The sequence below is a fragment of the Amphiprion ocellaris genome, chromosome 17, assembly GCF_022539595.1.
Source record: "Amphiprion ocellaris isolate individual 3 ecotype Okinawa chromosome 17, ASM2253959v1, whole genome shotgun sequence".
Taxonomy (NCBI): Eukaryota; Metazoa; Chordata; class Actinopteri; family Pomacentridae; genus Amphiprion; species Amphiprion ocellaris.
Window position 1 is genome coordinate 14,160,208 of NC_072782.1, and position 15,226 is coordinate 14,175,433.

The following is a 15,226-nucleotide window of genomic DNA, read 5'->3' on the forward strand; positions in this document are numbered from 1 at the left end:
GGAGTATGTAGAGCAGGATGTACTTTATATACCGTGATATTGAAATATATTAAGCAAAAACAACAATAACTTTATTCTATGAAACAATCTGGTGTTTGCTATCTGAGTTTTGTACACCTAAGATGGTAACATGCAGATAGACAAAGGGGAGGCGAAAGAGACTTGAAATGTTTTGTGGAAACATCAGATTTAAATTTGAAATTTACATTCATAGAGCCAGACTGTGGTAGACAGTGTAGGTGTACTTGTAAATGTATCAAAATCCAAAAGGGCCATAAATTGTAAACTGAATTGTTAAAAATGGTATAAAAACCTGAAAAAGCTTTTGGTGGCATAAAAGCTAAGTTTTAATTGGAGAGCCGTAGAAAGTGGCATTAATACATGTTCAGAATTTTCACTTTACTTACAGTGTACACATATTTTGGGGGTTTACTATGGTTTTTTACTCTTTACTCTTTTTTCTTTCCAAAAGCAAGAAAATGAATAGCCACGTATCTATCCATCTGTTATTCCAATCATGCATGAAAACCCTTGAAAACATGATATAGTTCACCAAAACGTTGCAGTATTATTTCAATGTTAATAAAGTCTGATCATATTGCTGGAGTCAGAATATTTCATTGTCACATCAAGTGTTATATTTTAGAGACTTTATGTCTCACAGTTTCACAGGAGGATTTCTGCAGCAGTTAAACTATTTTGTATGGATGGATGCTTCCCTATCACTAGATATAGAACATGACCTCTCTAATCATTACAGTAACAAACAAAATATGGGAACAGGTAGCAGAGTGACAATGCAGACATAGTTTATTGTGTTTTTGTAAGTTGCCATAGTTAAGTAAGTTATGATAAGGCTCCACACAGAATCTTTGGCAACACAAAATATTATGCACATAGACAGGAAATTTGTTCTGAATATTACTGTTTGGAGTATTGTTCTGTGGGAATTCATGGGTGAACTTTTTCTCCTTACCAGCAACTGCATCTCTTTTCCTGGGATAATTAAAGTGCTGGTCACCCAAATTATTATTAAATCAAATTCATTTAAACAAGTGCTTCACAGGCACACCTTTTCACATGATAATAGTTCTTAAATCCTAAAAATAGGACTAATTCCAAGGCACACAGCTTGAGAACCATTGACCAAGCTTACCTGTATTCACTATGATATTAATGTGAAACATGAGTTAAACATAGAGAGAAAGTGGGATGACCATACTTTACCTAGAGCACAACGCTTCAAATTTTCAAGTCTGAAATAACTCGGAAATGGTGCCATCAGTGTGTCAAGATCCCAACAGCGCCTCTAATATGAGGCCTCACAGTCCTCCTCACTTTTTTGCTTTACTATTTTTTTTAAACAAGCCATTTACTCTAGAAACCAAATGCTCATCATATGCTTTATATTTAGAGATATTTTCACTGTCTTATCCACACATTAACTACTTTTTAATGCCACATGTGCAACTATATTATATATCTATCAGTTCACAAATTCACAAATCAGTATTCTAAAATCACAAATCAGTATTCTAAAAGAACATTGTAAAAAAACAAACAATAGATCTTCCTGATTGACCTCAGTGTGTAAACCTATATCATCTGAAGACCATGAACTGTGGCCGTCATCTCAGCTGTAAACTGATAATTCACCTGTAATTCTATGCCCTTAACAAACTCTTACAATGTTAATTTAAACTGTCAGTAACATCTGGAAGTAATTTTACTTTTGCACAGAGAGAGATCTAGATAAGTAAACGCAGCAAAGTGTCCCTCTGGCAGATCCAAGCTAGCACCAAACAGCAGTGCGTCCCTCCAGCTGACCCAGTGTAGCGGTTCACGGAGTTGACAGCGTCAGTTCTCGCGAGAACCGCGCACTGTTGCGGCTACAAGTAGCAAAGCTAGCATTCCGTTAAGCTACCTACATTTCTGCGTTTTTTTCTGCTCCTTTTGGCTGCTATGGAGGGTGTCGAAGCTTTAGACGAGGCGGAGAGGCCACGACATCGTCCTTTCTTAATCGGGGTTAGCGGAGGAACAGCCAGCGGGAAAGTAAATCATTTTTAAGCGTTGTAACCGGAGTTAGAATCTCGGATAGCTTAGCATAGTTTGTTGCTACATTAGCATGCATCAAACTGTCAACCCCGTTGGCACGCCCACACGCCTACAGAATGTTTACATTATTTCACCATCATCACAGTAGTCATTACTACTCTTTACTGCCTGTGCCACCCCCCGATTTGTGAACATTAGCGGCAAAGAGCTTCTTACAGCTAATTAGCCGCTGTAACGAACTGGTCAGCTGATAAACACTAAACTCGGAAGGTCACTGATGCTACATTTCAGTTTCCACGAGGCTTTTGTTCTCTTCTGTTTTTCTGAATTCTGTTATAAGCCTAATTTCATTTCGTGGTTTAACCCAACAAAACGCTGTTGTATGTCATTAATAATTATAGCAGTTTAGTGAACGAAGTTTTCTGCTACAGTCAACAGTTTGCGCCAAGATCATGGAGCTGCTGGGCCAGAACAAGGTGGACCACCGCCAGAGGAAGGTGGCTATTATCAGCCAGGACAGCTTCTACAGAGTCCTGACTCCAGATCAGAAGGCCAAAGCACTGAAAGGCCAGTACAACTTTGATCACCCAGGTAGGGACCATGCTGCATACTGCACTATTTACAGCCATTACAACAACACATGCCTTTCTCCATTTATTCAAAAGTCACACTAATAAGGGTGGACACTGAAACTTAGACCAATATCAGTGACTTCCTACCTGTGTTCTGTAGTATTGATTTATTTGTCTTTTTGTGGTGTAGCAAGCTTGTTCTTACTCTACACATGATACAGCACTGCTGTTAGCCAATACAGATTAGAGCTGATTACAGCCTCTTAAATGACAATACTTTCTAGTGTCTTTCCCTCTTTATGACAGTAAACTGGATATATTTTACATTTTAGGACACCATCCCAGGCTTTGAGAACACTGATAGACATTTTTTGACATTTTATGTACCACATAGCCAATTAACTAATCAAAAAATCAACTGTGAAAATAATTGTTAGTTGCGCCCCTAGTTGCTGTTACTTAGTGTAGCATGGGTCTGAGATCTATTCTGCACTAATCTACTTTTGGACATTTTTAAGCAAGCATTTTGCAGTTTTTCTTAGCAGTTGGCAAAGAACACGCTGAGTAACTAATGTAGTAGTGTATGTAACATAAAGACTTCACGCCACATCTACTCACATGCAACACCAACTTACGGACTGCAAACAGTACTTTAATGAAGACTGCATGGGTTTGCCGTTTTTGATGTTGATATTGGCTCCCTTTTTCAGTAAATTCACCAAATGATTCATGCAGTGCATTAATTAAGTTGTACTGTTTCTGTTTAATGTGTTACAGAGGCATTCGACAACGAGTTAATGTACAAAACCTTGAAGGACATTGTGGAGGGCAGGGTAGTTGAAGTGCCAACGTACGACTTTGTCACCCATTCCAGGTAGGAAGGAAGCAATGATTAAAAATCCTCTGTTGTCCTTTTCCAGTGTCTTTGTGTAAGACTGCTGTGTGTTGATAGGTTGGAAGACAGGATCACATTTTACCCAGCAGATGTGGTCCTCTTTGAGGGGATCCTTGTTTTCTACCCCCAGAAAGTGCGCGACATGTTTCACATGAAGCTCTTTGTGGACACAGATTCAGACGTCAGACTGTCTCGCAGAGGTACCGATGTCTCTCTTGCACACATTATTCTAGATGTCGTCACAGTGTGCCAACAGTTTGAACTGATTTTCCTGTAGTTCTGCGAGACATGACCAGAGGGAGAGACCTGGAGCAGATTCTCAGTCAGTATACAACGTTTGTCAAGCCTGCTTTTGAGGAGTTTTGTTTGCCTGTAAGTACGATGGTCAGTCCTAGTTATGTGGTTATTAGTAAATCATTAAGCGTTATCTAGCTAATCTCACTTTATTTCTGTGATATATTTTGTCTTCTCCAGACTAAGAAGTACGCTGATGTCATCATTCCAAGGGGAGTTGACAATATGGGTAAGAGTGTTTTTGTAAAACAGATGATTTTCCAAGATCTCATGTTCAGGGGTGTTTGAAAAATTTCTTATTTCTCTCTATTCAGTGGCCATCAACCTCATCGTGCAGCACATCCAAGATATTTTGAACGGTGACATCTGCAAATGGCAGCGTGGATCCATTAACGGTCACGGACGTGCTTTCAAGCGGGCCATTTCTGAGCAGAGTGACCTGCAGAACGGAGCCGTTAACCCTCCAGGAAAAAGGGTCCTGCTGGAGCCCAGTAGTCGGCCTCACTGAGGCCACGTGGATGCATGAGGAGAGTTTGTCCAGACTGTGATTATGAGCTTTGAATTGGATTTGCTGCTACAGATTTGTGCAGAGTGAGTCAGAAAGTGTCTCAACTTCCGCAGCCTTTTTAAATGTTGTCCACAATCTCAACCACTCAAGAGTTGCAACCTCTCCATCTTTTTACTGTGATTATTGGTACATAACCAATATGGTGATTATTTCTTTATCACGGCTAACAGTCTTCCATGATACCTTTGGTTTTTTAGTGTTAACTGTGGTCACATGACCTGTTACTGAAATGATCTTCACAATAATGGTAAGAAATGTTATTTAAATTGCTTAATTTCAGTCATGCTTTTGCACCTTATGAAACCGACTCCTGCTTTGTCGCTTTGAGATTAATATATTTAAATTACGTTAATATGAAACTGTTGTTTTGCTTTCCCTGTTCCTGTTTAATAGCTTCTTAAGGTTAAATCAGAGCCAGATATGTTCCTGTGGTGTTACACCTCGTGATGCCAAGTGCTTCGTTTTCATTATTTAACACTGACTCTTTGCCTTACTGTAATTTTTTAAGTTTACTTTCCACTCTCTGTTTCTATACAACAATAAACGGAAAAATATTTCTGAAGTTTTTAAGGGTCATGTGACTTTTGCTAAAGGGAATCAAACTTCTGACCAACACAGCATGTATAGAAACTGAGCTGTTTTATTGGAGTCTGAGAGCACAGTGTGATGTGTTGGTTCTGACAATTATCCCAAAAGAAACTGAATGATTTACTACAGCACATTTTGGAATGACAAACACACAAGTCGCTGAGGACTTCAGTCGCACACAAACACTTTCACACACCGACATGACTGGGACATGATTGTGATTGCCTGATGGTTCTCTACACTTGGACACGGCACTCGATTCAGTATGACTTACATAGATCACAGCATCTTTAGTATTTTATCTTTTTGTGTTTTTGCTTTGCTTTTTTTAGTGCACATATGTATGGCACTTGGGAGAAGCGAAGCTCTTCTCATAAGCATAAACATCCTTTTTAAGAACAAAAGGAGCACTGTATATAATACATTTCATAACCATACATTATTCTTACACAAAACGTTTCAAAACAAACTCATAGGTTCCAGTCTATAATGGCCATCTTCTCTTCAAGTTCAGATCCCCTCACGTCCACAGCAGATTCTCGGGTCTGCAGCCTGCGTGTTGACGTCACAGTTCTCGGCAGGTTGCTCTCGAGGTTCTGCTGTTTGAGGGGAACTCGGGGAGAGGGCTGCAGAAGATGACCAACAAATGGCACATACATAAGGAAGAGGAAGGAGCAACTTGGAGAGTTATGGACCATTCAGCTCAATCTCACACACACGCAACAGCTCCACTCTAAAACAGAGAGCCCAGGGAGCAGACTTTAGTCATTTCCGTAGTGTCTCCCTGTCCGCTCTGTGATTCCTCACCCCTCCTTGGCACCAGGCTTCTTCTCGTTTCACCACAGTCAATGAATCTCTCCGTCTTAATGCCAGAGCCACAGTCGTGCCAAATGTAATCTCCCAGAGCAGCACAGCTCTTTGTAAACCTCGGCGACGCTTCAGTTGTCTGTAGTTTGTTCTGAATTCCCCACAATGAGTCTCCCATTAGCTTCAGCGGATAGCTTCCATTTGTCTTTCTCTCAGTCTGTAGTAAAGTGGAGTTAGTGTCATGAAGCACAGTTGGAGGTCAGTGTCGGAGGCCCACGGGCCCTAGGTCTTCTCCTCGCGGTCCGTCTTACGCCTGCCAATGTTTCTGGGCTTTATCTTCAGCGACAGTTCCCACAGGGCCTCCTCTGCCAGGTGGTCGCTGAAGTCGTTGAAGAAAGAGACGATGTCTTCGTTGCGCTTCAGCTCATAATGCCTGACATCAGAAGAGGTTTGATAAATGCTGTAATTCATTACTGAGAAAACAAACAACCCATGCGGAGATGACAGCAATGTTTTATGATATTAAAATTTAATGAAAAACAAAGTAGGCACACACTATAGTTGCTGCCAGTGGCAAATAAATGATGACATTTACTGCTGTGATTGATGTTTCAAAAGCTTTCTATTAATATGTCCCTTTTCAGAAATGTATCCCAGTGGACTTACACTTGCTGGAAGCGGCGCATGCTGTCCAGAATGTTGAACTGCTGCCAGCGTTTGGAGAAATTGACCTTCCCATCGATGAGGTCGGGGTTCCCCAGGTGGACGAAGGTCAGGTCCTGGAGGATGAGACCCCTGTGGAGAGAAGTAGCGGGAAGACAGCCAGAATAAATGAACGAGTCAAGATGTGACTGAGCGCCAGACCCAAATGAGTCTAAACATCACTCACAAGTACGGGATGCATGGAGGCTCCACTTCAGCCAGAGCAGCTCTGTATGCTCTGAAGGAGGAGGAGCTGTCGATCAGCGTGCAATATTCCTCCAATCCCTGAGAACGAAGGAGAAATGAGAGAAAATGTATGATACTTATCGATAACCAATGAGAGAAGATGTGTAGATTCAAGAGGCATGACCACTGCACCGTCTTTGCACGTGACACCTGACTTAAAAAAGTTAAAACTCTCACCTCTGAGGTCTGTTTCTGCCACTCCAATCTCCTGATGGGGGCTGAGTCCAGGGCGGACAGTATTGCCAAGTAGGAGTTGAAATTATTCAACTTTCTTAAGTGCTGTAATAAAAAAATACACTAAAGCTAAATGCTATAATAAAACTACATGGGTTTATTTTGTTTAATGTATGGTAACCAACCTTCATTATCTTAATGAACTTGAGGAGCAGCTTCTCTCGGTCTTGGGCCTTCTCCTGCTGAATTATCAAAGAGCGGACCCTGTAGGAGGAACAGAAGTAAACCGTACGGTGTCAGTGTTTGAGCATCAGTGATAGGAGCAGTGATGTTGATGTGAGCGTTACAGTTTCTGGTCAAGATTGCAATTTGTGTCTCACCAATAGCTCATGTTGTTAAAGTGCTCTGTGAACTGAGTCAGGTTCGGACTCTTCTCCTCATTCTGCTCCTTAGCCCAAAGCAAAACTTCAGGAATCTGTAGTTGGAGTTGAAGTTTTTGTGAAGTTCACTTACAAAACACACAATCACAGTCAACAGGTTTTGAAAGGATTAACACAAAGAAGCCACTGTACCTCAATTTTGTAGAAAAGTTCAGCATCGAGAAGAGTTAGCTGATCAGCAATCTCATGACTGCGGAAGTCATGCAGAGTTCCAGGCCTGTTTAAAACACAAGTTATTCGTTAATATCTTCAGCTTTTACAGTGCAGATTTTCTGCAGCCACAGAACTGGAACAGATTCCTCATGGTACAACTGAACTGCTGGAAAAATGTCATGTTGTTAAATAAAGTCCAAAAACATGCCGAGGTTAACTGATGATTCAAAATCATCCATAGGTCTGAATGTCAGTGTGTTTGTTTGTCTCTATCTGTAGCCCTGTGATTGACTGGGGATCTGTCCAGGGTGTCCCCTGCCTTTGCCCCAAGTCAGCTGGGATAGACTCCTGCCCCTGTGCAACCCTTAATGAGGATTAAGCGGTATATACATAATTGATGGATTTACTGTCCTTGCTCTATGTCACTCTTCTCAGGCACATTCCCACTTTCCTGAAACCCTGCATTCCCGTGAAGCCTTCCAGTTTGTTGCTATTCTTAATATGTCCACCAGGTGTCCTCTGACTTTCCTCTGTTGTCTCCCACTCAATCCTCCCCACCCACCTCAACACTTGTACTCTTCTCCCCTTAGGCCCTGTATGTACCATATACTCTGGGTGCTTTAAATTATGCCACTTTATGCTTCTTTGCATCCTTTTTCCTCCACCTTCATGAAGAATCTTCTAATTAAATGCATCTTTAAGAGACAAGGAAAGACAAGACTCATAGAAGACCTTAGAGTGAGGAAACACAGGTGTATCCTCGCCGAGAGATCTAAGATGTGAGGAACCACCGCGAGTAGGGGAAGCAAGGAGACAAGTTAGCAGAATGAAAAGCACCTTGTATATTGGCTCATCTCCACCTGCTCTCAGAATATACTGCCAGAATATTGATGCTACTGTAGGTCATTTATTTCCAGCCACCTGTTCTTGTTCTTTTGAGCTGCAGCCTGTTGACCTGCCCACCAGCACTGTCCATTTTAAACTGACTGTCCTGACTGTCTGTGATCCTGATCACCTTTGGTTTCATACAACGGTCATATTTCCAACAAGACAAACACTATTCACACTAGCGATCACATCTTTCATTATATATCATTATCTGAAAGATGTGATGCATTTAAATCATTTATATTTCATTGCCTTTTGGGTGAAAAGACGACGGGCTTTATATTATATTATATTATATTATATTATACTTCAAAGTAGCTTGCAGCTATAATCTGGTCCAGTGCATTAAATGAGGATATTGATGTTTGAGCTGTACTCTATCCACTGTAGAATAGCAGAGAAAAAAGATGTACATGACTGATCAATTGATTGGACATAAGGGAAGAGGAAACAATCTCAGATCCCACCCTGAGGAAGGCAAAATAGTTTTTTGATTAAGTGGTTTCCATGGAATCCAACATTAAAACAGTACACCGAGTTTTATTCCCTAAACATTTTTCAGGGCAGCCATTTGCATCATCTGGAAATAATTATATCATTTTAAATTCTATGAGTGCAATCCTTTGGTTTCTGATTGCAACTCTGCCAGGAAATAAACGAATCACTGTCTGTTATGCTGAAGGGTTCAGAGCCATAAAAACAGCTTAACAGTTTAGTATCTAACTTCATCTCATAGCAGTCTGAGAAATAGCAGACTGTTGACCCCACAGTACCTTGCAGAGACCCCTCGGGCGGCGAGGGGCTTGAGGGAGTTAGTGTAGCGCAGCAGCTTCTTTTGCTCCACCTTATCCAGGATGTTCTTGCGGAGCACGCGGGCGAGGCTCAGCTCGCCGTTACACACTAGCGTGAACACCAGGTCCATGAGCTGTTTCAAGATGTCCTCCGTCAACTCAACCAGACTGGTGGACAAAAGTAGGGGAAGAGGAGAAGAAATGATTGTATGTTAAAATATGAAGTACCGCAAACAGAAGAGGAAGGAAGAAAGTATTTCAGATGGGCTCCTGATAAAGGGGAGATTTTCAAGGCTGATTCATGTCCAAGAAAGACTTGCAATAACCAGGAACAATTAAAAATCCTAAACCCTGATCAGAAAGGGACATATATATTCAATATAAACTTTTAGGTTGATTACCTTCAAATGAGTATTTTACTACGCCATAAATACCAATAAAGTTTCAGCTGGGTAGCTTATCAGGTCTTATTTTGGTTGACATTAAAGCTTCGTCCATCTGGCACTTGTGTAAATGTGGCCATACCCACAAACAAAACCATCTCAGACACTAAAACGGTGCTAAGAAACTGTGTGATCGTTCTTCCACAGAGCTGGCATGTGTAAGAAATTCACAGCAAAGTTATCGAGTCCTACTCACCACAGCTCATCAACCACACGAACCAGCACGAAGAACGTGTTCTTGCTCACTCTCTTCTTGACTGTGTCTGGACTGTGGCAGAACGTGGTATATGTGCTTTGTGGTTAAGGACAATGAAAACTAGTCTATATGTGGAACTGCACAGCACAGGAACAACACGGAGTACAGTGGTGGTTACAGACTCACCAGACTTGTGTTTTGACTGTAATGCATTTGCCACAAAATAGAACACATTTTACTGATACATGTTACTGGATTACCACATGGGTCTGAAACACGGTGCTTTAAAAAAATTAAAAAAACAAACATTGCCAAAATTACATCATTTATCAGAGCCAGAAAGCATCATCAGATTTTCAACTTTCCGAACCACTTATTTGTGATATTTCATCAACACTACTTAGTTTTAAATGTCTAATTATTTTTTATTTTTTGTCTGGGATGTCTTGGTTTCTCTAAACAAATTCTGTAAAAAACAAACAAACAAACAAACAAACAAAAAAACAACCAACAACTAAAATTCAAGCTCCTTGGCACAGCTGTAAAGTCATTAATGACTCAGCAACAACGAGCATCACTTGACAAAAACTCAGACCTTTCAGTTGAACTGCAGGCTACGTTTGCACAGAAGAAATAGGAGACAAGTATAGAATAAAATAAAAATGTAAGTGGTTTATATCTACAGCATGTAGATTATTTCCCACGCAGTATTCACTTGAGTTGATTTATTCCAGGTTTTTCTAGCTTTTGTAAAATAAATAACAGAAATTCTACTTTCACTTTTTTATGATTTACAGCATTATAACTTTGTTATATTGCACAGAAGATAGCTTTGAGTTGTCTCTACTTCTAATCATAGCTGTGCTGTTTCCATAGAGATGCTGGACTTCATATTGTGGTAAACAAACAGGCTCACAGTGAGTAAAGCTGTGACAGGTGCACAAAATGCCCAGAAACTGCTTGGTGTTCAGAGAGTTAAAAGATGAGACAATATGAATGACATTTCTCTCCTCTAATGACATTCTGTAGTACTACAAATTTTCTAATTTTCAATAAAATGTCATGGCATGTATGCATGAAACAACACTGTGGTTTCTTCTCTTAGCCTCATTACCTTGTATAAACATTATCCGTCACTGCATAGTTATCATTGTCACTACAGTGCGGCTCATTAATTCAGACAGTATAAACAGAAGGGCTGAAACTTACCATCACCTCATGACCTGTTCATCTACTCATGATATTCTCAGCCTATTAACTGTTTGCTCTTTAAAATGTCAGAAAACAGTAAAGACTGCCTATCACAATTTCCTAAAGCTCAGTGTAGCATCTTTAAATGTCTTGCTAAGTCTAAACAAAACTCAGATTATAATCGAATCATTGAATAATTTTCTGTGAAAAGCAGAAGACTGTTGACATTTAGTTGGATAGTTAGCATGTGCCGGGTCCACTGTCTTTCCTGCTCACACTTCCTTTCTGATTTCAATCCTCCAGGTCAAACTTCACGACACATGCTCTACTGAAGTGAAACACAATCACCAAAAACCCCGTGATTTTCACCGGTAGTTTAGACGTCAGTATCTGTCGATAGAGGATTACAGTTCAAAGGGAGGTCTCCATCTATGAATGTTTTTAACTTACAGACTCGAATAAGAGCAAACAAGATAAACAAGCTTTTCTTTGGTAAATAAGGACTAAAGCAGGAAAAACAGCCTGCTGCCAACAAAAAAGTGATTAAGCGCAGAGTGACATGTTTAGTGATTTGAAAAGGATATCTGTAGTGTAGCTTCTTAATGAGGTCCTCTGGGGTTATAAAAGTCCTATATGTAGTCAGAAAGGCTTCACAGTACAAAACAAGATCTGTCAAGCAAAAACAGAGGAAAAAGCAGCATATTTCAGTTGACACGCAGCCAATGTTCCAAGCTAACTAATTAAGGCTGACAACACATCATCAAATGTGAAGGCTACATAGCTAGACTGACACATTGCAAATAATTGAAGCACAGAGAGACTGAGGCTGTTTAAAATGCTACTCAGGGGAGAATTAACATATCAGTCAAACTAAGGAATCATAGCTAGCAAATAAACGTAAATCTGTCTTTAAATATAAAATGCATACAAATATGTCAAGATATCCAAACAAAGATGTGCCAGTGACCCAGAAGCACAGTAACATAGTGCACATAACAGATATGAGTACTAATGTGTGCTGTACTGTACCTTTGCGGTCTGTTTCTGTAGCGTGGACTAATAGAATATCTCCTGATCCAGCACGAACATCAGGACCATCGTCATTCTGGGAAAAATAAGAGGAGAGAACGAGGTGCGGAGAATTAGAGAGAATGAAAAACAGACACAAATATGTAGAGGTGGTTGATGTAGAGTGATGCAGTCTAGCCCAAAAGGTAGCCTGCACATTTCCTCCTCCTTCTTCCCTCTCTCAGCCCTCCCTGTCCTGCACCAGCTCCTCTGATGACGAAGAAAAAGTCAGACTTGTGAATGATAAAATCACCACCACTGCAATATTTCTTCTACGGCCCCTCTAAATGTCAGGACGGGATATAAATCTCGCCTCCTCGCATTTCTGATCTCCTTCCCATCTCCTTTTGTAAATCATTGCTGTCACATTGCCCCTAACCTTGCAGAGTGGCGAGCAGCAATTTCACACATCTGTATATCAGACTGCACCACACAGGACAAAGGCAGAGGAGGCGGTGGAGCAGGAGGAGGGCGGTTTGTCAGTTTAAGGTGTGCAGTTTCAGAGACTTAACTCCAGAGGGCAGCAATGGCTATCAGTGGTGTATCTCTGGATCTGATTTCACATCTGAATGACTCACAGTGACCTTTAGCCTGAGCAGGACTAACAGGATAAAATGTGCTTTGTATGCTGGTGCTGCTGCACATTCTGTCATAGCAGATTTCTAAAAACAGTACACTGCATCAGCAGGCTTACTTCTTGTTTTAGTGTTATCCTGCTCATTATCTCCTTGTGGTCTATGAGGGAAAGCTCGTCCACATCTTCCTCATCGCTCCCAGCCGATTCTGTTGACTTCTGCCTCCTAAAACACACACAGCCAAACGTCATCAACACAGAAACACTCACATTTGTCTTCAAATGCACCAATGCCTCTGCCTGCTAGAGCTGTAACCACTAAGTGATTATTTGATCGACGGAAAATTGACTGGCATCTGTTCTAGTAATTAAATCAGTGTTTGAGTCTTTATACAAGCAAAAAAGGAAAACATTTGTTAATTTTATCTTCTAAAATACAGGGATTTTATGTTTTGTGAGTGAAGCTGCTCCATGAGCATTTCAGAAAGCAAAACTAGCAAGAAAAATGGCAGATGGACTGTACACTAACTATAAAAGCAGTATAATTCTAGTCTAGAAGTCTATTACATGTACTGTACATACAGTTGATATCAAATGTGTATCACTTGTGGCATGTGAACATTACAACCCTTACCTCTCCTTGTCCAAACCCTCTTTACTATTGGTGGATGGCATCTGAGGGGTGGGGTCTTGGAGTACATCATCAGCTGCAATCGTTTCCTAATCAATGGAGGAAAAAACAATAATCAACCCCTGCACTGCCACATGGAACATCACTGACGAATGGTTCCATGCAGTGACAGGAAGCCAGATATTGATGAGATATGAACCACCAGGATCTCATGCAACATATTTGAAGGGGAAGATGAATGCTCTGTGCAGATGTTTATCACCAGGTTTACAGTGGATGGTATCCCTATTAGTGTCGACGCAGAATAGGTACAAAGGGCTGATGGGTAAAATGCAGCTTTTCCTCAGTCAGAGCCAGGAAAAACCCAACAGATGACACCCAAAACAGAATGACACAAGAAGGTAAAGCTCACTTGTACTGAAACTGCACCAACTGTACAACTATAAAATACACACATTCACACATCGTCTCTGTTGCTTTCTCTCTCACATTTGCACAAACCTCAACCCAACATGCCTAAAATACAACCCAAATGCACAAACTGGCTCAAGGGAATATAAACAGCCACACACATAGACAGAAGCTGTCACACATGCACAGGTGCACAGAAATTGTTATGGGGAAGGTTATTGGAAAATTGAAAACCGGTGAACCATTGAGAATCCCTTTTTGGAGCAGCGACATTTCAGGTGTTAGATCGGAACAAGGTTAAATGCTTGTTGCAGTTGAAGCACAGCCAGAGAGACAGCAATCACCAGCCAGGCAGTCAAAACAACATACAGACGGACATCATTTCCACAGACACCAACCAGAGCACACGAGTCCCTTGCAGGCAAACCTGTGAACCTGAAGTCATGCTCGGTCAGGTTTGGCTACATTCGCATTCCATTTCAGCGCCATCCATCCAGGAGATGAATCAATAAGAGCCGCTCAGTGCAACAGATGTGAGAGTGACATCTGCCACCGAAACAGCAATCCTCACTCCAAATCCCTCGCCACATCTGAATTGATTCATACCCTGAAGAGACGCGACGTAGAAATGGAATTGACCTTTCACCCGTGACAATCAGCTACTTACTCTGAGGGAGAGAGGCAGCTCCCCATTGGCCTGGCTGGAAGAGTACAAGTTGACATACTCCCCCTCCCCACCCTCGTCATTCGCGCTCTCGCTCTATGGGAAAAGAGGAGGGACACAAACCGAGGCGTAAGGCAGCAGAGAGGGGCACAGGGTGTTTGCTCAGGGTGTAGCAGATGTGAAGTGAGAATATGTAGCTAAGGGAGAGAGATAGCAGCTAGCCGAGGTCTGGTGTTCTACAGTGAGCCATGTGTTTTCCAGCTCTGCATCCTCATGGCCACCAGGTGGCACTGGAGCGCATCATATATAAAGGTAATAGTATTTACTGGCAAGAAGGACATGCAGTGCAACATGCTCCACTAGGATTCTTTTAAGACCAATAATCAGACAGCAGACAGTTTGTGGGCAGTGATAATGACAACAGGATGCCACTATGTGAATGACTCAATATATTATCATATGAGCAACAATACTGAACACCAAACAGCTGTAATCTAACACCAATCTGCCAAGGGAAGGGGTGCAGTATCACATTTTAATATCAGTCTTAGAGAGCTGGTTCGTGTAAGTATCCTGCTTGTGCTTCCAGTGTCTATCCTTTGTAAGCTCACCGCTGAGGTGTGGAGAGAGTCAGTGAGAGAAGACTCAGAAGGAAGACAGACAGCCACAGAACCCATTGAGCCAGTCAGGGAACCGTTGGGCCCGCCCCCGCTGCCATCCAGAATGGTGGCATTGGTCAAGGCAACCTGGTCCAAGCTCTGTGATTGGTGGGGAAAAAAAGCGAAAGCAGGAAAGAGAAAAAATAATAATAAAAGACAGGACTAAGAGATTAGAAAGGAGTAAGGCAGAGCAGATAGAAAAAAGAAGCTGAACAA

General features: G+C 41.3%; 2 protein-coding genes across 10 annotated transcripts in view; one reads left to right on the plus strand and one right to left on the minus strand.

The window, feature by feature from the left end:
* Positions 1-1,865: 1,865 nt before the first annotated feature.
* Positions 1,866-4,946, plus strand: uck1 (uridine-cytidine kinase 1). The gene is made up of 7 exons (XM_023263428.3): positions 1,866-2,052; positions 2,487-2,646; positions 3,405-3,501; positions 3,580-3,722; positions 3,800-3,894; positions 3,997-4,045; positions 4,131-4,946. The coding sequence occupies exons 1-7, from the start codon at positions 1,963-1,965 to the stop codon at positions 4,322-4,324; spliced, it is 828 nt and encodes a 275-aa protein (XP_023119196.2). The 5' UTR covers positions 1,866-1,962; the 3' UTR covers positions 4,325-4,946.
* Positions 4,947-5,006: 60 nt separating this feature from the next.
* Positions 5,007-15,226, minus strand: part of rapgef1b (Rap guanine nucleotide exchange factor (GEF) 1b) — a 47,121-nt gene continuing 36,901 nt past the window's right edge. For 4 of the 9 annotated variants that reach the window (XM_055019317.1, XM_055019322.1, XM_055019320.1 and 1 more), the window contains 14 exons: positions 14,355-14,447; positions 13,280-13,365; positions 12,766-12,871; positions 12,033-12,108; positions 11,584-11,672; positions 9,813-9,901; positions 9,156-9,341; positions 7,474-7,558; positions 7,282-7,376; positions 7,087-7,165; positions 6,905-7,006; positions 6,669-6,766; positions 6,446-6,574; positions 5,007-6,212 (listed from right to left, as the gene is read on the minus strand). In XM_055019317.1, coding sequence (XP_054875292.1) covers positions 6,062-6,212; positions 6,446-6,574; positions 6,669-6,766; positions 6,905-7,006; positions 7,087-7,165; positions 7,282-7,376; positions 7,474-7,558; positions 9,156-9,341; positions 9,813-9,901; positions 11,584-11,672; positions 12,033-12,108; positions 12,766-12,871; positions 13,280-13,365; positions 14,355-14,447 — 1,464 coding nt within the window. In that variant the 3' untranslated portion in view covers positions 5,007-6,061. Of the gene's footprint in view, positions 6,213-6,445; positions 6,575-6,668; positions 6,767-6,904; positions 7,007-7,086; positions 7,166-7,281; positions 7,377-7,473; positions 7,559-9,155; positions 9,342-9,812; positions 9,902-11,583; positions 11,673-12,032; positions 12,109-12,765; positions 12,872-13,279; positions 13,366-14,354; positions 14,448-14,962; positions 15,110-15,226 lie in introns of all 9 variants that reach the window. The other 5 variants (XM_055019316.1, XM_055019314.1, XM_055019315.1 and 2 more) reach the window with 2 other exon arrangements.

Coding starts and splice junctions, on each gene's coding strand:
- uck1 (XM_023263428.3), top strand. CDS start 1,963: ATGGAGGGTGTCGAAGCTTTAGACGAGGCGGAGAGGCCACGACATCGT. Junction 3,723..3,799: donor CGTCAGACTGTCTCGCAGAG/GTACCGATGTCT, acceptor ATTTTCCTGTAG/TTCTGCGAGACATGACCAGA. Junction 4,046..4,130: donor AAGGGGAGTTGACAATATGG/GTAAGAGTGTTT, acceptor CTCTCTATTCAG/TGGCCATCAACCTCATCGTG.